At 33.4% G+C, this 22,978-nt stretch overlaps 3 protein-coding genes across 5 annotated transcripts; 2 read left to right on the forward strand and 1 right to left on the reverse strand.

The window, feature by feature from the left end:
* The first annotated feature begins 823 nt into the window (after positions 1-823).
* Positions 824-2,129, forward strand: LOC142531180 (uncharacterized). 3 transcript variants are annotated; one of them, XM_075637249.1, is made up of 3 exons: positions 824-958; positions 1,496-1,697; positions 1,784-2,129. In XM_075637249.1, exons 2-3 carry the CDS (start codon positions 1,509-1,511, stop codon positions 1,874-1,876), a joined length of 282 nt encoding a protein of 93 aa, XP_075493364.1. In that variant the 5' UTR covers positions 824-958; positions 1,496-1,508; the 3' UTR covers positions 1,877-2,129. The 3 variants fall into 3 exon arrangements, with proteins under 3 accessions (XP_075493364.1, XP_075493365.1, XP_075493366.1); XM_075637250.1 differs by having other exon boundaries at positions 857-964; positions 1,500-1,697; XM_075637251.1 differs by having other exon boundaries at positions 883-958; positions 1,500-1,697.
* A 1,412-nt stretch (positions 2,130-3,541) lies between these two features.
* LOC142531058 (glycine-rich RNA-binding protein-like) lies at positions 3,542-4,597 on the reverse strand. The gene is made up of 2 exons (XM_075637063.1): positions 4,386-4,597; positions 3,542-4,114 (listed from the first exon to the last, which is right to left on the reverse strand). Exons 1-2 carry the CDS (start codon positions 4,497-4,499, stop codon positions 3,728-3,730), a joined length of 501 nt encoding a protein of 166 aa, XP_075493178.1. The 5' UTR covers positions 4,500-4,597; the 3' UTR covers positions 3,542-3,727.
* A 13,547-nt stretch (positions 4,598-18,144) lies between these two features.
* On the forward strand, positions 18,145-22,515 carry LOC142530921 (putative LRR receptor-like serine/threonine-protein kinase At2g16250). Its single transcript, XM_075636846.1, is given in 5 exon segments — positions 18,145-19,232; positions 19,234-20,564; positions 20,929-21,057; positions 21,419-21,432; positions 21,528-22,515. Coding segments are annotated over 5 exon segments (2,757 nt in total). The 5' UTR covers positions 18,145-18,569; the 3' UTR covers positions 22,148-22,515.
* Positions 22,516-22,978: the final 463 nt, after the last annotated feature.

Below are 22,978 nucleotides of genomic sequence, written 5' to 3' on the forward strand. Positions count from 1 at the left end.
TGTAAATGACATAAATTCACTTTAAAAAATATTGATATGTTAATATATTTTTATTTTTAAAAAACTAAATACTTTTTATCTGCATGTTATAAAAGTTTCAGACATAATTATCTTTTAATAGAGAGTTTTGTGTTTGGTTTTTAAAAACACCATATCTAAAATTTTATCCATTTAGTGAGTATGATTTATGTGAGATGGTATTGCTGATGAATCTTTGTGATTTAGGTTAGCCTGAAAAAATAATATTTTTATATTGATCAGGTCAGATAAAATTTGTGTATCATAAAATTGATACGTGATATTTTTTATTTTTTTTATTTTTTTTTAAATGTAACATAATAAAATTGATCCTTGAGAATTTTTTATTATTATTTTTTTAAATGTAACTTCGTATAGCGAGAAATAATGTGAAGAAAAACGATCACACGGGTCGTATTAATATAATAATATTTTTTAAATATTATTATATTAAAAGAAATATAATAAATTAGGAAAAAATTTGTGTGAAACGATCTCACGGGTCGTATTTTGCGAACAGATCTCTTATTTGAGTTATCCATGAAAAAATATTACTTTTTATGCTAAGAATATTACTTTTTACTGTGAATATCGATAGGATTGACCCGTCTCACAGATAAAAATTCGTTAGATTGTCTCACAAGAGACCTACTCAATAAATTATTATTTCAATCTCTGACACAGTCGGGCATGTTAATCAATTATATTCAAATGTGCAAACGGTAAAAGCCCATTTTCAATTATATTCAAGTGTGCGAACGGTAAAAGCCCACTTTCCCAGAAATACTTTACCTATTGGGCCTTTCCCAAGCCCATTTAACGCAGATGAATTGTCTCCCAAGCTGCAAAATCTATTATAGCACATCATTCTACAGGCGCAAAGCGAATCTCCCAACCGATTGCATAGGAAAAGGATTCTCTGGAAACTTCTGAATCATAGGTATGTGTTTCACTTTTTGTTTCTGAATTAATGCAATATTTCAGAGTTCCTGTTCTGATTAGTACGAATTAGATAGATCTATTTTTTTTTTTTCAGTTTTTATATTCCCGAGAAATTAATGGCTGTGATTTAGGAGACAACAGAAATTGAAGTTATGATTATGAATAATCTAAATTTTGTTAATCTTCTGGCGCATTTTATGGAGCGATTTATGTAATGTGTCTTGGTCCGCAGTAGAAAAGTAATTAAATTGATTTTGGTATTGATATTGGAAACCTCTTGGTGTTGGCAAGATCCGCAACCCCTCATTTGGTAGCTGTTCATGTAATTGTCATCTCTCATGTGTTTCATATAGGGTGAGATTATCATGTTTTATTGAAATAGCTTGTCTTGGTTGGGTGTTATTGCTCATGAAGACCATGTTTTAAGTAATTGAAACGAGCCAGTGGTATATGTTCCAGTTCCTTTCCGCTTTTGTAATTTTATGTATGAGCAACTGTCTTCATGTGATAATGAGCTATGCGGAGATCTTGTCAGGTAGTGGTCGATAATGGCAACTGAAAAAATCCCAAGCGAGAAGTTACCATCCTCCGCAGCTCCGGCCCGGGCCGTGACCTCGTGTCGGAGGAACAAGAGAGATGATGCAACTTTCCTAGAAGACGTGAAAGACCATATTGATGAATTTATTCATGCTTCTATGAACGAACACAAGACTTGCTTTCAGAAGACAATCAAGAAGGTTTGTTTTGCTCAAAGAAAGTATGTATAGTCTCCTTTGCTCTTACTTGAGCGTGTTTCTGATGCATAGATTTGATGCATTCTCAGATGTTTGGCATGTCAAAAATCGTTGCAGAAAGGAATTCTGAGACTAAGGAAGTGGAAAGTTCTCTGCCTCTTCAAACAACATTGGCTGAATAAGGTTGTGATACTAGATGGTTAGAATTAGACTGCCAACACCAGATTTTAGATGTGTGAATAATGGGATTTTAAGAGGCTATCGTATGATCATTTGAGTTTCTATATTGAAAGTTCACCTAATTGTGCACAATAAGCCATGTTACGATATAAAAACTGAATTTGGTGTAGTTATGTTTCTTAGGCTGAGCTATACTTTTGTCAGATATTGACTATTTTACTGAAGTAATAGAGAACTTTTCATTATTGCCTTTAAGATTGATTATCCATTTTAACATTGTTCTCTTTTTCTTCCATCCTGGGCAGTAGACACTTTTCATGTCTGGATATGAGTAGTTAAACCTTCTCCTCAGTCATCCTTTATAAAGTGTCGTTGCTTAGTGTTCTGTATTTTAGCTGTAGGAGACATGTATTTCTTCATATGTGGTATTAATTCCTGGTCGCAAACGGCAAATACAGATGTTTTTGGTTACTTCATGAATGGCAGCAACCACTTGGATTGGGATTTGGTGAAACTGATTTAAAGTTATCACTAGGTGAAGATTTTGTTAATAATCTGTGTTGGGATTTCATTTGATTGAAAATCATCCCTTTTCCTATTCAAGAGTTGGGGTGGTTACTAATTGGCCTTACAAAAGATCTTTCAAACATGAAAGGGCAACAGTATGATTATGTTTATATGGGAAAAATATACTTGAGATGTCCACGGCTATTTTGACAAAATACTCTAGAAAAAAGTATGAGGTGGTGTAACCCAAAGCGTACGAGACTGATAAGAACTCGAATACAAGTTCAATGTTCCATTTTTGAAAATTGTGAAAGTACATTTAAGGTATTGCCCTAAAGTCATGTGCAACGGGGCCCCTATTGATTTGCGGTTAGAAGCATTGATCCAACGTGCTTAAACGAATTGAGATAATTGATCTTCGAATTTACCCCATTTTTTCTCTCAATCAAATAGTTAATTAAACCACACCCTCGTCAGCGAGTAGCGACCAATCGTGGCCTAGTCCTTAATTCAATAGTCAATAAATAAGAAAACCTTCATTGGAGGGTTGAATTTTTCATTCTTATTCATGTTATTGATTGTCCAATTGATTTTGGGACAGCTTCAACCATACATGTCAGCAGGGCCTAATTATTCAATTTAATTTTTGATTGATAGCTACGTTTTCAATCTACATACATCAAGGTTTGCAGGAAGTATTTTTAATAATAAAGGTGAACAGAAATCCTGAAAATGATAGGGATTAGTGACTTTGATTTACAGTACCAACGAAATGTAAATAGAGTTGGTTAAACCGTTTTCTCCAAAAAAAATTAATAATAATTAGAACTTTCACAAACGGTAGTGATTCTTTAATACATTTTGTAATACCAACCAAACATAAATCTCAAACAAGCTTGCGTTCTTCAAATCGTAAATAATAATTTAGCATTTGTAATTATAGTCTATTATTACAACATAATTCGTTAATAGCAAGATAAAACATAAAACCGATGCTGGCAAATTTATTATTTTGTCTGTTGGACAATTTTTATTTATATATTCTGAGAAGGATGCTAAACTGCATTATTTGTTATGGCCCAGAAACCAATTTTTCCAGCTTAAAAATAACTCTTTTTTAATTAGATTTAAATTTGAGCATAGTAGTGATATGAGAGTAATAATGCACAAACCTCAATTTACTTCATTCCACTGAAATGTGGTAAATATTTTGATTTATACAACAAAACACAAAACCCAAAACGCTGAACAGTACCCAACAACCTAAGAAAAACAAACGACGACGCAATCCATCCACAACAACTGCACTTCCAAAGTCGCAACGGACAAAATTAGACACAACACACCTAATTCCTCCAGTTTCCATCAGAGTCACCACCCCTCGAGTATCCACGGTCTCCGCCGTATCCTCCTCCTCCGCCTCCGCGACCACCTCCACCATACCCACGGTCACGACTACCACCGTAACCACCGCCACCTCCACCTCCATAACCCCCGCCATCACGACGGCTGTATCCGCCGCCGCCTCCTCCTTCACGCCTAGGCCCGCGGAACCCTCCGCCACCGCCTCCTCCTCCAGCGCTACCACGGGACTGGGCCTCATTCACGGTTATATTACGGCCGTCGAGATCTTGGCCGTTCATTCCCTCAATAGCGTCCCTCATCGACTGCTCGTCCTTGAAAGTAACGAATCCGAAACCCCTGGATCTCCCAGTCTCTCGATCGTTGACAACCTGAGCAAGAATTAGACAGATCCACCAAAAATAACGTCAGATCCACACATTCAACACAAATCCGAATCCAACGGAAAACAAAAACAAAGGAAAAACTGAAAAGCAGATTCAATCTTCAACCCTTTGATGAAAAAGAGGAAGATGAAACGTACCGCTTCAGGAGCAATTACAGTAACACAAATAGTAACAGTAACTCAGTAACAGTAACATTTTTAGTAACAGATCAGATCGGATCGAATCGGGACAGATCCGATCCCCTGCGACAACGGACCTTCGATTCGATGACATCGCCGAATTGGGAAAAGGCTTGCTCAAGAGTTTGATCGGTGGTTGCCCACGCAAGACCACCTACAAAACATCTGAATTCTACATCTTCGGCCGCCATTGATGCAGAAATTAAAATTCAAGAGAAGAAATGGGAAATTGGGAGCCGCCTCGAAATATTAATTCCCTGTTGAATGCGGGGTATATATAGGTGGGGGAGCTAGGTTTTAGGGGTGCCTAAGTTAAAGTAAGCCGGGTGCGCACTGCGCCTACGTTACTTGGCTTATCGGGGAACTATGGTTAAGGATAGTCTTTTTTCCCCCAATTACTCCCTTAAAATAATTTCTACAATCCGATATTGTTTTTTTTATTGAAATTCGTTTATTTAATCCTTTCCGAAAAAAATATTTAATTATAATATATATTTATATTTATTTATAAATATAATCACTTCTTATAACCATAGTTTAAACAAGAGTTAAGGAATTTGCTAATTCTGTGGGCCTACGTCACATGGTGCACTGCTAAAAAGATAAACAAAACTATTGGGATTGTGACGTTTAAATTTTTTATTTATTAAAAAATATCTCCTCTAAATCTAGCAATATCTCGATGTATCATTGCATTATTTAATGGTTTTTATTTATTCCTATCCACTGTTGAGCAGCACGTCTACGGTATTGTATATAATTATTTATTTACATTTTAAAAACGTATTTATTTTAATTAATAAATTAATTAATGGTAACAATAAATAATATATTTTGCAAAAAATAATACTTCGAATAAAACAACAGCATGATGTTCTTTAGCAACAAATTTTTGTTCGATGAGACGGTCTCACGAATCTTTATCTTTGAGACGGGTCAACTCTACCGATATTCACATTAAAAAGTAATACTCTTAACATAAAAAAATAATACTTTTTCACGGATGCCCAGATAAGAGATCTGTCTCACAAAATACGACCCGTGAGATCTTCTCACACAAGTTTTTGACTTTTGGTACTCTTGTTTTAAGTACAAAAAATGCACATATCAATTTACAAAAATATGATATTTTTACTAAACAACATATCATAAAAACATATTTTAATAAATTTATAACTTATAATTAAGTAACATATCTTATTCAATCGCAAAAAAAAAAAAAGGTTTATGATCATTATTTTTTCGAACTTTTTAGACGATTGGGTCACTTTTAATAAAAAATATATGAAAAAAATCATTTAATTTGAAGACGTTTTTGAGGATCTTTACTTGAGGCGGATCAACTTTACTCATATTTACAATAAAAAATAATACTTTTGATATAAAAAAAAATTAATGAGAGATGTAAATAAAATATTTGTCTCATAAAATTGATACGTGAACGATCATATGAGTTTTTGTGATTAAATAAATAAAGGGGTTTTTTTTTTTTTTTTACATATATTGATTGTATATAAAGCCCACCTGACCCTTCACTAAGATACTCCCCTGAGACATATAAATGGAAGATATAAAGAATGATTACTTTTAATGCATCACATGTAGACGAAGTAATTTGATCAAAATATTAATAAAAATAAATTTTTTGTTTAATTATTCAATAGAAAAATCAAATTGATTTTATTAATGCATTGGTGTTGGGTAAAACTGGGATATATATATATATATATATATATTTTGAAAAAAAAAAAAAAAGAGAGAGAGATGCGACGAGCTAAATGGGCTGGAGCAAAAGTAGTATTATGACTGGGCTACATAAAAATGAAGCCCGGTAATTTGGGCATGAAAGGGGGTCAACAGAAGTTAATTTTATGGGCCGGGTCAAGAAAATTCGTTTTTAATGGTACTTCGATTATGTGGTTGGATTTATGGGAGGCTGGGCACTGTAGATTAGTACTAATCTATACATATTCTTTTAGAAATTTGCTTTATTTTTCTCTTTAGCTTTTAAAGGTTAATAATGGGCGATTTTTTAAAAGTCCTGTTTTGTGTGTATGCGCTTTTATATATACTAGTGCACCGACGCACGCATTGCGTACTTGTATAATATTATTTATAATTCATTTGATTTATATTTAAATGAAGATCAAAATTAATAATAAGAAATAGTGATAGATTACACCATAATTTTGATATATAAATTAAAAAAATAAATTGAAAAATAAAATAATAAAAAAATGATCTCAGTGAGAATTGAACCTAAATTCAAAATCCCAATAAACAATGGCTCTATCCGCTGAACTACATATAACTTACATTAAAATTTTAACATTTGATTAATATATATATTTATTAAAAAACAGACATTGACACCAAAGTTGGTTACTCTAAGTGTCTCAAACTTAATATATACTAGTATATATATATCATAGGGTTTTTAAAAAATAAAAAATTTAAATTATTGTGTATGGGGTGCAAAACTCAAATCAATGGCGGACACTGCAAAATATATCGAGGACGCTGCATTTATGCTAGCAGCAATGGCCATATTTTTTTAAAAAAATTCATTATTATTATTAGTTTTTTTTTTTTTTTAAGTTAGACACGTTTCTTATTTATAAGATAGGACCTGATACCATATATTAAAAATGAGAGTTGAAGCTCAAACTTAATAATTTGAAAGATAGACCACCTAAAATTTGTGAATCAATCAGCCAATTTTTTTTTCCAAAAAATCTTTTATTCGTAAAATATGAAGTCTTTCAAAACATATTGAACTCTTTTATTGTTTTTTTTAAAATTATTTATTTAAATATGTGTTGGGTTAGTTTTTGAGAAAAAAAATAAAAACAAATGTACATGTATCGGTCTATTTTTTTATTTTATTTTTACTTATAATATGATTAATTAAAAAAATAATAATGATAGTTGGAATATGAACATTCTTGAATTATTGTACTTAAAATTCTTGCATTTTTGCTCTTTTTATTTTTTAAACAAGTTTTTTTTTATATTTATTTAGATATAGGTTGGTTCAGTTTTCAAAAAATATATATATAATCAGGCATGTATGTGTAGATCTTCGAACTAATTAATTTGAAATCCAACTCTATTTTTGCATGTGGACTAATTTAAAAGATAAATCAATTTAAAATATTGAATCGATCAACCAATTGAAAAATATATCTATTTTTAAAATATTAGACAATTTATCTTTCGAATAAATTCGTAATTTTTTAATTGTTTTAAAAAAATTCCTTTATTTGTTTTAATATGTGTTAGTTTAATTTTATTTTCTTTTTTCGAAATCCATCAATTTTAAATTCATTTTAACAAATGTAACCTATAGAATTTGTATTATTATTGTAGATGGCAAAACTTATTTAATTGTTCTTAAAATATTACAATATGTTTTTTTAATAATTTTAATGTTGTACAATAAGATATTACTTTCTGAAAGTGCTCAAAATTTTAAATAAAAATAATAATCAGATCACGTGGAATAAAAAGTGTATTTATAAGGGGAAAAATATATTAATAATATTCACTCAAAAAGTTTAAAGTATTTTTTGGACTAAACAAATAGGAATATAGCATAGGATCATATTGTTAAATTCCTATTTGCTAGGCCGATTGAGAATATCTTCTCTTTTAATTATTATATATTAAAGTACACAATAATAACGCGAGAAAAAATAGCACAAATCCATGGTTCAGATTTTGACCTTGGACTTTTCTTGAATGTGCATTGTTTTAAGGCAAAAATTTGTGTGAGACGATCTCACGGATCGTATTTTGTGAGACGGATCTCTTATTTGGGTCATTCATAAAAAAATATTACTTTTTATGCTAAGAATATTGTTTTTTATTGTGAATATCGGTAGGATTGATCCGTCTACAGATAAAGATTCGTGAGACCGTCTCACAAGAAACATGCTTAATCTTAATTGTACAGTCGTAATTTGCCTCCATCCCCAAGTTTGGTTATGCCAAGACTCCATTTTGAAAATCACGTCCAATAAATAAACATCACATCGATATAGTTCATCATGTGCAATAGGTGAACATATCAAAACTATACGATAAACATATATTTAGACGCCATATATATTATGAGTGTCGTTAATTTTTAATAATGCCGACTTTATATATGGACAAGTTGAATTCTAAATGGATTTGGATTATAATTATGTCTTATATCGCAATCAAACCAAATTTAGGTGATTATAAATCAAATAACAATAAGATTTGACCATTATTTAGTACGCAAATTGGAAGGAGGCTTTTGACTTTTAACGAAAGCCTTTGCGATGCTGACAATTAAACTCGCCAAATACAATTAGAGAAAAAAAATTCAAATTGTTCAAAGTTTGACTACTAAAATATTTGTACCTAATGGTCCAGAATTAGAATACTGAATTGATTATTTGATTTGGTATGGTATTATTGAAAGTAAATACCAAATTAGCATAATCACTACATTAATACTATTGGTCAATAATAATATAATTGAATGATTCATAAATCATAGCAAAGAGAGCTGATGATGTCTTGACTACTTACTTTTGTAAGCAAGAGCTTGCTGGTAATCATAGACGTGACTTAGTGTGGAGGATGATGCAAAGCTGTTTGTATAATCTATTTAATATTTATATATAGAGTAGGTCTCTTGTGAGACGGTCTCAGAATCTTTATTTGTAAGACGGGTCAACTCTACCGATATTCAGAATAAAAAGTAATAATCTTATCATAAAAAATAATACATTTTCATGGATGACCCAAATAAGATATCCGTCTCACAAAATATGACACGTGAGACCATCTGTGGGACCCTTAGCTCCTAATCGTTATTACAATGCAATCTGATTAGGGTTAATTAATTACAGCGGAAAACGAGTTTAAATTTTCTTTACAATGAGCCCAAATCATTTTGTTTGAATACTAAAAATAGTATTTAATCTCACGTTATAAACATGCCCACACGAAATCAAAATCTATCATATACAAACAACTCACATTCTCGGGACATGCCCCGGTATATAGATACATATACATATATACTGGGAACAAGACAAAACATAAAACCTCAGCCCAAGCTGTGGCTCCCTCCAAAAGTACCCTCACCGGTCTCCTGATATCCTGGAGTACCTGTCATTGTCCACACGCAAAGACAACAACAGCCCCCCTTGGGGGTGAGCAAAGCTCCGTATGGAACAACCAATCATATATACCACATATATCTAAGCAATGATATATGGTATGCAATGCATGTATGTCGTGGAAGTATCGGGTCAAATGCCCATCCACTGAGCACATGTCAGAATCAATCGAATCGCTATCAAATCAATCCTCGAGCTGGCACACCGGCCAATATGGGATACTCGTATGATAGCGTCGGCAAAGCGCCATCAAGTCCCAAATCTCATATCCAATCATATGGGGCCACAATTGTCTATGCTTTACGGGTCATGTAATACCGGCATAGCGATTGTGTTCACAAACCCCGGAATCCAATCCAATCATATCAAGGTATCCAATGATCATAGCTCAACGTGCATGTCATGTATCGATGTATGCATAAAATGATGTGTGTTAACAAAACATTTATTTTATACATCGATATCTCAATCTCAATGTCATGTATGCCACATCAATCAACAAATAAGGCATATAGACACATAATCTCATTCCAATCAATCAAATCAATCCGACATATATCATATAATACAGATACCTGTCGTATGTTACCCAGTCGCAACATACCTCAATTCTTCGTTTCCAGTTGATGTAGCCTGAAGATATTGATATTACACTTTATCTACATCAATAACATACTCATTCCAATCAATAACATACTCCAAAATCATTAATATGAGTTTCAAATAGCATTTGAAACTTCAAAAATTCATATCAAATCAAATTCATATCATAATTCAATTCCGACTTCGAATACAAGTTTCTTGTCGGTTATTCTACTACATATAAGAAATTCAACTTCAAATACATGCTATTCCAGCACTTTGATATTTAGAGCTGCTGGAACTAGAAGAAAATTACCTCAGTCAGAAGCCCTCGACGCGACGATCACAAATATATAATTTGTTTCGCGTTTAGACAGCGTTTCGAAGTCGATTTGGAATAAAGAATTTCGAAATCTTTCGAATTCCCTCGAAGTCACTGAAAATAAATGATGGAGGAAAGAAAGAAAAGAACTTATCCTTATCCCACCGCCTCTCGCGCTCGGGCGGTAGAATTCTCGCGCCCGAGCGCGAGACATTCTGCCCCCGGCTCAAATATGTACCGCGCTCGGGCGGTCACAAATTACCGCTCGGGCGCGGCATGTTCTGCCCGAACATCCATTTCACATACTCTGGCGCTCGGGCGGTCACTTTCTACCGCCCGGGCGCCACACGTTCTGTACCATTATTTGATTTTTGTACTTATTGGCGTCCGGCTTTTCCAATCGAGCTCTTACAACGTCAATTCATATTCAATATTCATTTTTCAATTCCATTGTCAGGATATACATCAAATGTATAATCACACATCAAATTCATGAATTATCGATAATCATATAGGATTTACGATAATACGATACACGGTCCTTACACCATCTCACACAAGTCTTTGTCTTATATGCACATACACACATATATAACTTCACATAAAATTTTCCAAAACTGATGATGATTAGTGAAATATCTGTGCATTTTAGTAATTAAATTGAAAAAGATTTTAAAAAACCAAAGGGAAGCTGGAGTCAATTAAATAAATTTAAGATTTGTTTTGTTGAATGCGATAATTGTAAAGTTATAAGAGTGGTTGACATGTGACATTTGTCGGCAATTAATGAGTGTCATAAATTAATGAATAGTTGGGATAAAAGCTATCAGGAAAAATCTAACATAGAAAACACATTTCAATTAATAAAGAAATTCTTTAGATAGAGCATTATCCTCTAATTTCATATCATCTCGTTCTCGAGTTCTTCTCTAATATCATTACATTCTTATTTGAGTGTGTTTTTATTCAGCGAAGCAGTAGTTGCAGAAGGCATACAAAAATATGTGGCACGCGGATTATGGATTCAGGAACAATGTGTCACATGACATCTCAGAGAGAATGGTTCGATCGGTATGAGCCAATCTCAGGAGGATCTGTATTAATGGGAAATGATCATCCATTAAAAATCGCTGGGGTTTGTACTATCAAAATAAAAATGTTTGATGACACTGTTCTCATCGTACATGAGATACAATAGGTGAAGAGGCTAATGAAGAATGTTTTGTCTTTAGGCAATCGGATGATATCAGCTACGAAACCTGTATCGAGAACATTATCATGAAAATTGTGAAGGACGTGTTTGTGGTTATGAAAGCGAAAAGTGTTGCTGCAAATCTGTATGTACTTTTGAGAGAAACATACAAAAAAACAAAACTAAATGTTGCATCGATTGGTTCAAGAGAAAAAATTAACAATCTTATGACATAGAAAACTCGAGCATATGTCAGGACGATGGTTGAAAATGCTCTCAGAATGAAAGCTACTCCCGGGGCCTTACAAAAGTGACTATATCCTTTTGTGAGCATTGTGTTACCAATTAACAACACATACTAAATTTCGATACTTGCACTTGCCAAAAGCTAAAGCGTACTGGAGCTGATTTAATATTATGTTTGGCAATCGTCGGTTGTATCCCTAAGAGAAGCGAGATATTTTGTCTCGTTCATTGATGATAATCTAAGAGACGATGATGTATCCAATCAATAAGAAATCAGAAGTTTTCCAGGTATTCAAAGATTTCAAAGCTCGAGTTGAACTCGATTCTAAGAAGAAAATATAGTGTTTGAGGACTGACAATGGATGTTAATATACCAGTAATGAATTTGATGCATTTTATCGACTCGAGCACATCAGAAGACAGTTCATGATGACTTATACACCTCAACTTAATGGAGTGGCGAAGCGGTCGTACATGACCTTTTTGGACAGAACAATAGTCATGTTGATGATTGCTGGTCTAGAAAAGTCATTTCGGACGGAAGCAATCAAGACTGTTAGTTATATCATCAACCGTTCTCCTTCAGTAGCAACTGATTTGAAGGATTCGATGAAGTGGTAGACTGGGAAGCCGGTTGAATATTCTCATCATGTGCATACATTTGGAAGTAATGTGTATGTTTTGTACAATTGTCAAGAAAGATCGAAGTTAGATTCAAAATCCAGAAGTTGTGTCTTCTTGGGTTATGTTAATGGAATAAAAAAGGTTTCATTTGTGAGATCCCACTGTCACAAGCTTGTCATCAGTGAAAATGTTATCTTCGAGAAAGATAAAGTGAAAGGAGACAAATCACATTAAATTCAGAAAATATTAAAATTCTGGTGAAAAATAAGACATGCAAATATCAAATTTCTTGTGTCGGAGAACGAGGAACGAGAACACGTGTAGTATGAGGTTTCCGATATGAAGCAGTCAACTCGAGATAGAAAACCACCAGGTTGGCTTTCAGATTATTTCACTAAAAGTAATATTGCATATTGTCTATTAACAGAGGATGATGAGCCACCGAGTTTCAATGAAGCTACTCAAAACTCTGATGTATCCATGTGGATGACAGCAATGCTATAAGAATCAGAGGTATTAGACATAAATAAAACATGAGATCTTCTTACACTACCACGAGAGGGAAAGTCATTGATAACATACATGTCTATAAGATCAAGCACGATGACAATAACCAAGTTGAGAAGAATCGTGCTAAATTGGTGATAAAAAAATATGCTCAGAATGAAGACATTGACTTCAATGAGATATTTTATCATGTAGTTCGTCTTACAAAAATTAGAATAGTGTTGACATTGTATGTAATGTTTGACCTACATCTAGACCAACTAGATGTGAAAACTTCATTTAATCATGGAGATCTTGAAGAAGAAACTTATATGCTCAAGCCAGAAAGTTTTGCGGAAAATGCAAAGAGAACTTTGTTTGTATGTGTGAACAAATCTTTGTACGGTCTCAAACAGACGGCGATGTGTTGGTAAAAAAGATTTGATTCATATAACATGAGCCTTGTATACAACAGAATGAGTACAGACCATTATACATATTTCAAGAGATGTGGTGATGATTATATCATTTTGTTGTTTTATGTGAACATGTTAGTAGCAAGTCCGACCCCAACAAATATTAGGTCCAAGAACTGAAGACAAAGTTGGTTAGGGAACTTGATATAAAGGATTTGAAACTAACAAACAAGATTATAAGAACACAAGTTCACTGAGAAATAAGTAATAGAAATATCTGGTTTTCCCAGAACAAATATTTAAAGAAAGTTTTGCAACACTTTAACATGCAAGATAGTAAGCCAATTTCTATATCTCTTCGTGTTAACTTCAAGTTATCCTCTGAGACGTGTCCTAGCATTGAATGAGAGATGATGGAGATGTCTCGAGTACCATATGCATCAACAGTGAAAAGTTTGATGTTTGTCATGATCTGTACAAGAACTTGCATTGCTCAATCATTGCGAACAGTTAGTCATTATATCCTTGGAGAGAGAATTGTACCACTCTTAAGAGGATTCTTGGATACATTAAGGGTACCTCAAATGCTGTATTATTTATGGATGGTCGGATTTTACACTCAGGGGCTCTGTCGATTCAAATTATACAGGTGATCTTGATGAGAGAAAATCTACGACTGGTTATTCGTTTACATTTGCAAAGAGAACGGTAAGATGTGTTTCAAAACTGCAAACAGTTGGAGAGTTATTTACAACAGAGACAGATTATATGGCAACTACTCAAACTTGCAAATAGACAATATAGATTAAACGGTTATTGGAGGAGATCAGACACAAACAAGATAAAATTAATTTGTTTTGTGATAATTATAGTGTCTTACACATCGTGAGGAATTCAACATTTCATTCCATGACCGAACATATTGGAGTTGAATTTCATTTTGTGCGAGAAGTAGTAGAAGAAAGATGTATGAATACGTATAAAATTCATACAAAGAACGATGTATCTGATTTTTTGACCAAACCAGTGAACACAGATAAGTTTGAGTTGTATAGATCCTCAAGTGGCCTAGAAAAAAACATAAAGGATGTGTAGATATTTGATTGACTTCAGATGAGAGAAATGTCAGCCATTAATGAGTGCTTGAGACTAATGAGTGGTTGGGAGAAAATCCCTTGGGGAAAAGCTGATGAAGGAAACATGTTTCGATTTCATATTCTCTAATTCTCGAGTTATTCTCTCATCTCAATACAATCTTATTTGAGTGTATTATTATATAATATTTGTAAGGTGTTTTGTTGTTATCTTGTATTAACAATGGATGTTATATTAATAAATACAGTGAATGATTATACACAATAAAATATCATAGTTAATTTTTTTTATCTTTCCCGTGATTTTTACAATAATAATTTTTAAGTTTTATTCATGTAAATCTCAGTGTCCGATTTTATTCTTTATTTTCATATTTATATTTCAAGATATTGTACTTGAGACCAACAATACTTGAGTTGTATCATGTACAATTTAGAATATTGAAGTTATGTCATTATCACTAGCTAAAATTTTTAATAAAACGACAAATATTTGACATTACCTTATTCATATAATCAAACAAGTATTTGTTAGTGCTAAAAAATGAATTATTTTTTTTTTATAAAGACTCGCAAAATCCAAACTTTAATCATATCAGATTAGGTTGAATGCCCCTGTTTTACTTTTAGACTGTTATTTGTCTTCAATTCTTTCTCAACTTCAACGAAATTATTTGGGTAATACTGTAATATAATTATTTGTAAAGTAGGTATTAAATCACATAAACAAATTTTAAAAGTAGAAATAATATGATTTAAATAAAATCCACAAAATTATTCAAAGGTTTGATTTGAACATGCATTGAAGTGTCGAGTTTTAATATTTCATCAAACCACTTGATCTGATCTACTATTATTATTTTATATTGAAAACGAATTAATTCCCTGTTTTTAATTATTTATAATCTAATTTTCCTCGATTATTTTATATCTACCATTCTTTATTTTTGTATTTTTTAGGCATTAGATCTAGACACTTGATTTTCTATTAATCAATGGAGATATCAACCTTATATTTTCATGTATAACCAGCTAATATTCTCTGAATACACATTGCGTGTATTATCAAAAAATATTTAATAATATATTAATCATGTAAAATAATGTGATTTATACAATTTTTTTCTTCTAGCAGATTGTAGCACGAGCTACAAGTTAACAGATTAATAAGAGAGAATGATATATTCGTTTATATGAGATTTTTGAGTAGGTCTCTTGTAAGACGGTCTCATGAATCTTTATATGTGAGACGGGTCAATCCTACCGATATTCACAATAAAAAGTAATATTTTTAGCATAAAAAAGTAATATTTTTCATGGATAACCCAAATAAAAGATCCGACTCACAAAATACGACCCGTGAGACCGTCTCACACAAGTTTTTGCCTAGATATTTTTGGTAAAGTAAAAAAAAACCAAATCCATTACGACTTAGGTTCAAAGTGGACAATATGATAACATCGTGGATATGTATAACTTATATGGTATAACAATATATATTTAAATAAAATTTGAAATTAATGTAATAAAAGAAAATCACCCTTAATTTAATTTATTTTCAAATAGAGAGAAACTACTCGATATTTTCCCCTGTATACACGCATTAATTAGTTTTAATTGTTACGTTAAATACACATAATTTCAATAAACATTAATTTTGATGCGATAGATTTATGGAAAGGAGGAAATTAGGTGGCAACATTAGATGCTTGATTACTGTGGTTGAGTGACAAATACATGGGATCGTTTTCCTATAATTATTGTCACATTTCTCCTTTTACCATATCCACCAAACTATCCAATTTTACTATTTTTGTGATATTATTGGTAAAATAAATCAACATGCATGTGCCACAGGCTGTTAAATATTTATTGTGTTGCACAAATTAATCCGAACTAACTTTTCGAAAAAATAATCATCAATTATTGTTTTTTGGCGAAAAATTGTGTAAGACGGTCCCGCAGGTCATATTTTGTGACACATATTTCTTACTTGTATCATCCATTAAAAAGTATTACTTTTTATGCTAAGAGTATTACTTTTTATTGTAAATATCGGTAGGATTGACCCATCTCACAGATAAAGATTCGTGAGATCGTCTTGCAAGAGACATACTCTTGTTTTTTTAACGTATACACTCTTTAAATGAACTCTATATTATAATTAATTAAATTCTATTTTTGAGTCTAATTTTGATCTAATGTTCACCACCGTGTCCATCAATGAGGGTAGCACTAACCTATTAGATGTTGAATTAGATATATTTCACTATATTCAATAAATGAATCATAGTGTGTACGGTGATGGACAACCTATCAAAACTATATATATTATCAAAATTTTTAATTGAAAAGGGTTGCTTAATTGTCTTGATTTGTTTTAAAAAACGTGATGTATCTTCATGCAATATGATAAAAATTTGACATTGGTGACAAGATTCATGACAGTGTTGACTAAACCACAATGGTTGTTATTTTAACAAAAATTGAACTAAAGTTATATTGACTTGTAAGAAATATAAAGTATAATAATAGATATTTTGTATATGTGAGACGAGTCGATCTTATCTATATTTAAAATAAAAAGTAAGATTACAGATATTGTTTCTCATAGGTCTTTTTGTCTTAAAAAATTGAGCGTAAATCAGTTTATAAGAGTTTATTTTAATGTATAATGTATGTATTATAAAAATCGATTGGATACATCTAGAAAAAGACAAGACTTGGTTTTATAAATGAAATTTATATAATTGTAATCCATTTGGGAAAGGTGGATTGGCCCGGCCCTTTCCTGAATAGACAACATAGAGATTTGAATTAAATATTACAATAAATTATTATGTTTATATGAATTTTTTATTATATATTATTATAATAAAAATGATTGTGTAATAAATAGGTGTCCATGATGTACAACTAAATGCAGAGAGAGAAGGTACAATATAGAATAGCGGTAGTAGTTTAAAAGCTTAGCTGTACTGGGCGGGATTTTCGGCGTTTCAATCAGATCCAAACCCGATTCGGTAGTCCATACTCCACAGCCTTATTTCATACTTATCGACCAAACCTGCCCGACCCAAGAACCCCGAATTTTGACCCAGTTACGATCGTTCGGTTTTTCGTTTTCATATAAGATTGTAAAGTTTTTTGTTTTTTGTTTTTTTATATATTTACCTAATATTTTTTTTTTGACGAGAATATATACCTAATATAGTTAATCAAAAACTTGATCGCTTATTTCATTTTTTTGATCAAATGTTTTGCTTTTAATCGTATTTTTTATATCTATTCTATTTTATTAAAGTCGAGCACATGATAGTAACCATGTAGGAAAGACACCAACTTTTTCTTTCAATTTTATTTTTATATGATACTAATATTACACTTTTGTTTTTTGTTTGTTTTGTTTTTTAATTTCAACACACACTTTTATTTTTATTTTTATTATTTCAACAATTTAAATATCAATTTAATATCTCCATAATTTGTCAAATTTCACTTTAATTCATCGATAATGATAAAAAAAAAATGTAAACGCAGAGTAACTACTTTCTTAAGAAGGTTGCTTCTGCTTGCCAACAGGTCACATGTAGCTCTCTCAATAGTTTAGTACTTAAACCACTCTGATCCGGATCCGGATCCGGATCCGGATTGGTCCATGGTGTATTTCTAGCTTTTTTTTAATCCCGCTCTCTCTCTCTACGAACCATTAGTGCCAACCATCAAGCATTCAGTATAGTCACCCAATTCTTTCTCCGCCTACCTAAAATCTCAGTTTTTGACTTTTTTTTTTCCTTACAAATCCCTTTTCATCTTTATATCCCTCGTCAACTAAAAGATTGTAGGGGGTTGAGAGAGAAGAGGAAGTGCGGCGGAGAGATAAAATTGAAAAAGAGGTTTTGTTTTTTCAAGCAAATGGAAAAAGAATAGATTTTGTAGAATCAACTCCGAGGTTCTGATTCATTTTTATTCATTTTCAGAAAGTTAAACTTACCAACGAGAGTTCTGTGCTTTTCTTCGACTTATTTTATTTTTTTATTTTTAATCTTGAATAAAGTAAATGCATGCTCATTTGTATAGCAAGAATCCCTGAATTCTTGGTATGGGATTGAGTGTTTTGCTCTGTTTATGTGTAAATGAATGAGAGGGGGCTTTTTCTTGAAGTTCAATGAAGGTGCAGCAGAAATGGTGGATCGGTGGAGCGGGGTGGTTTTTGTTGTTTTAGTTTTGTTATTGTCGCTGTTTGGTTGTACATTAGAGCAGCAATTTTCGGTTTCAACGCAAGATAGATTGGCTTTACTTCAGCTGAGATCTTCACTAGGGCTGAGGGCTAAAGAGTGGCCAGTAAAATCCGACCCCTGTACGGTTTGGGTTGGTATTCAGTGCAACAATGGCCGGGTTACGGGCATCAACATTTCGGGGTTCAGGAGAACTCGAAGAGGAAGCCAAAACCCTCAATTCTCAGTGGATGCCCTCCAGAATTTGACCCTTTTGACCTCTTTCAACTCGTCAAATTTCTTGCTTCCTGGGTCGATTCCGGGATGGCTGGGCTTGCAGCTTGCCTCGCTCCAAGTGCTTGATCTCAGTTCTTGCTCAATTACTAGTGTCATTCCGACCACACTAGGCAATTTGAGTAACTTAGCTGAACTGTATTTATCTGATAACAATCTCACTGGTGTAGTTCCGTCCAGTTTAGGTCAGTTATCTCGCCTTTCTGTTCTTGATCTTTCGAGAAACATGCTTACAAGTTCGATACCTGAGTCTTTTGCGGTGCTTGGGAACCTTACTTTACTTGATATGTCCTGCAAATTTCTTGTCTGGGGTTATTCCTCCGGGTATTGGAACTATGTCTATGTTGCAGTTCTTGAATCTTTCTGGGAACAGTTTATCGTCTTCAATACCAGCACAACTCGGTGATCTTTCTAGTCTGGTTGAGCTTGATCTCGGATTTAATTCTCTCACAGGGTCGCTTCCTCTGGATTTTAGGGGTTTGAGAAACTTGCGACGAATGGTAATTGGGAACAATATTCTTTCAGGATCACTGGCCGAGGATTTATTTCGTCCTTTGGCTCGATTACAAATTCTTGTTTTGAGTCGTAATGGTTTCACCAATGATTTTCCTGCTGCGTTGTGGTCTATCCCTACACTGCAGTTCCTTGATGTGTCTGTGAATAATTTTACTGGTGGGCTGCCAAATGTGACTTCAAGTACAAATTCTAGTGTTTTAGCACTTAACATTTCCCATAATATGTTTTACGGAAATCTGCCTGTTGTATTCAGAAGCTTCAGTTTTATCGATGCATCAAGCAACTATTTCCAAGGCACAGTTCCGAGTAATGCTCGTGGCAACACTTCTCTTGGTTTGAATTGCCTCCAGAACGTGACTAATCAGAGAGGTGCATCTGAATGTGCCTCATTTTATTCTGAGAGGGGCTTAGTGTTCGATGATTTTGGATCACCAAATGGCACTGAAACTCCTCCTGCTGAATCCAATGAGAAGAGTCACAGAAAAGTAATCATTTTGGCTGCTGTTCTTGGTGGTGTTGGGATAATCTCTCTCCTGGTAATTTTATTTGTGCTTCTGATTTATTGCAAGAGAAGGAGAGACGCAATAAACCGACGTGACATTGGTGTGGGGCCTGTTCCTGCCAGTGGAAGTCCACCACCTCCCGGAACATCATTAAATTTTTCAATTCTTGGTGATTCATTTGCCTATCAGCAGATTCTCAAGGCCACTGATGAATTGAGTGACTCAAATCTAATCAAGAATGGTCAGTCTGGTGACCTTTTCCGTGGAATCCTTGAAGGTGGAATCCCGGTAGTCATCAAGAAAGTGGATTTGAATTCAATGGTAAAAAAAGAAGCACACATGTTAGAACTTGAGTTTTTCAACAAAGTATCCCACCCTCGATTCGTACAACTATTAGGGCATTGCTTGGAGAACGAGAACGAGAAGTTTCTCGTTTATAAATTCATGCCAAATGGAGACTTGACCAGTTCTTTGTTCAAGAAAACGAAATCTGATGATGATGGTTTGCAATCACTGGATTGGATAACACGACTCAAAATAGCGATTGGAGCTGCCGAGGGTTTGTGTTTCCTACACCATGAGTGCACCCCACCACTTGTTCACAGGTACCTATTAATTTGTATGCCTTCATGGTTGATTCTGTCGTCTTATCAGAACTCTGAAACTAGAGCTCTTTGCCAGTATAATGGTCAATAGACAAACACACGTCAGAACTGACTTTACTCTTTTCTTACTACTTTGGGTAAAGAACTAGCAAAAGTACTCCGTTATCATAAATGTTATACTAGTAAACAAGTACAAAACATTTTCTTAGAAAAAATATCAGTGAAATGCAAAATACGAAACATGACATTACATATGAGTTTGGAGTGACTCACATATGTTGTCTATCTTGAATGGAATGATATCTATGCAATTCTACCTCCTCTATTCTCTTCTAATGATGGAATTGGTTTTGTGTTCTTGAAGGGATGTACATGCCAGCAGTATACTACTCGATGATAAATTTGAAGTAAGATTAGGAAGCTTGAGTAAAGTTTGTGCTCAAGAAGGAGATGCTCATCAAAACAGAATCACAAAATTGCTACGGTTGCCACAGTAAGTAATTTTCTTGTAAAGTAAACTGCTTTAAATGTTCTGTTGCGTGACGTTAGAGTTAAAAAATAGAGTGAAGTTCGAGTCGTTGACTGTGGTGGTGTCTATGACAGTGAAAATAATAGCCGTCATGACATACATGTGCGTATTTTTTCATGGTTTTCACATATTTTTAAGTACTACTTATTTTTGTACTTCTTAATCAACCATTTATAATAAATTTACTAGTCATAAGAGTTTTTCACTTATTTTTGTACTTTTGTGATGTTTTTGGTGATTTCAACATATAAAGAATATTATATGATCCCATACTTTCATTTCCGTCTATGAACCTGACTCAATTTGTTTACGGTATATTTTGCAGGTCATCGGATCAAGGTACATCAGCAAGCTTCTGTAACTGTGGGTTTGTTTGTGTCATCATCTTTTTTCTTTCTCTGCATTGTCATTCATTCTTTGATTTCGATGACCAGGTATGCCTTATGCTACGTGTGCCTATGATGTTTACTGTTTTGGGAAAGTTCTGCTCGAGCTGGTAACTGGTAAACTTGACATCAGTTCGTCCCCTGATTCCATCATGAAAGAATGGTTGGAATCAACCCTACGTTACATCAGTACAAACAACAAAGAACTCGTCACAAATATCGTGGATACATCACTTGTCATAGATGAGGATCTTCTCGAGGAAGTATGGGCAATGGCAATTGTCGCGAGGTCTTGTCTTAATCCGAAGCCTTCTAGACGCCCCCCGATGCGTTATATACTCAAGGCATTGGAAAATCCACTGAAAGTCGTTAGGGAAGAAAATACAGGCTCGGCTAGGCTTAGAACCGTGTCATCCAGAGGGTCGTTCCATGCTACTTTATTCAGCAGCTGGCGGCACAGCTCGTCGGATGTGGCAGTTGGGACTTCTCGAAAAGTTGAACGAGCTGGAAGTTTCAAACACTCGGGGACAATGGGGTCTCAAGGAAGTGGTCAGAATGTTGATGGAAATGGTAATGGTCATTCATCCTCAACCAGGCGACACTCTGTCGAGATTTTCCCAGAACCTCAGAACGAGCATGATGTAGAGAGAACGAATGATAATAATTAAAACAGAAGTTCATTATTCTTGATTCTTGGTGGAAATCTTTGATTGCTGGTTTCCTTGTACATTCTTCTTCATCTCTGAGGTATGGGGTTGAAATTTAGTCGTGTGTGTTCCTCCGCGGTTCATTTATGTTCAAGGAAGGGACTTGCTGGATTTCAAGAAAGGAGAAAACAGGTTCTTTACATGTTTAAGAGACCCATTATTTTATGGGGGAGAGTTATAAGAGTGCAGAGGTGGCAAGGCAGTCATTTGTGTTGAAATTTTTTGGCAATTTATTGATATTTTTATATTTGTCCATTGCTGAATTGTAAATTATTACACTGCTATGTCTTTCCCAATTGGAAAAAAATAATAATCAGACCAAAAATTTGTTGCGAGTGTTTATCCATCTTTACCCAAAAAAAAAAAGTTAATAAATACAAAGAGAGTCGGGTTACTGGATTTAGAGTCCAAGGTCCTCGCCACTGGACCATGGGACCATCGCTATATATTCTAGATAATAATTTAATATATTATTGTGTATTAAATACATTTCTGCTACACAAATTATTTTAAAACAAATTAATCAAAATTTTAAATTGATAGAAGCACTTATCTGAGTTAAACAATTGTTTTGAAACATTTTGACTAAATCTAATATTCTCCAATGTGCCCTAATGAAAATGATTTTGGGATTAGTCCCCCAATTACTTATAATTTTTAATGTTTTCTAAATTTAAAAAAAACTTACTTTTTAATTTTACAATCTCTTTTCTATCAAACCCTTTTTTAAAAAGTTTATAAGCTTTCGAATAATTTAGAAAAGAGCGCATAAACTTAGCCCAGCATGTTCAG

This window comes from Primulina tabacum, chromosome 17 (genome assembly GCF_025594145.1).
Source record: "Primulina tabacum isolate GXHZ01 chromosome 17, ASM2559414v2, whole genome shotgun sequence".
Lineage (NCBI taxonomy): Eukaryota > Viridiplantae > Streptophyta > Magnoliopsida > Lamiales > Gesneriaceae > Primulina > Primulina tabacum.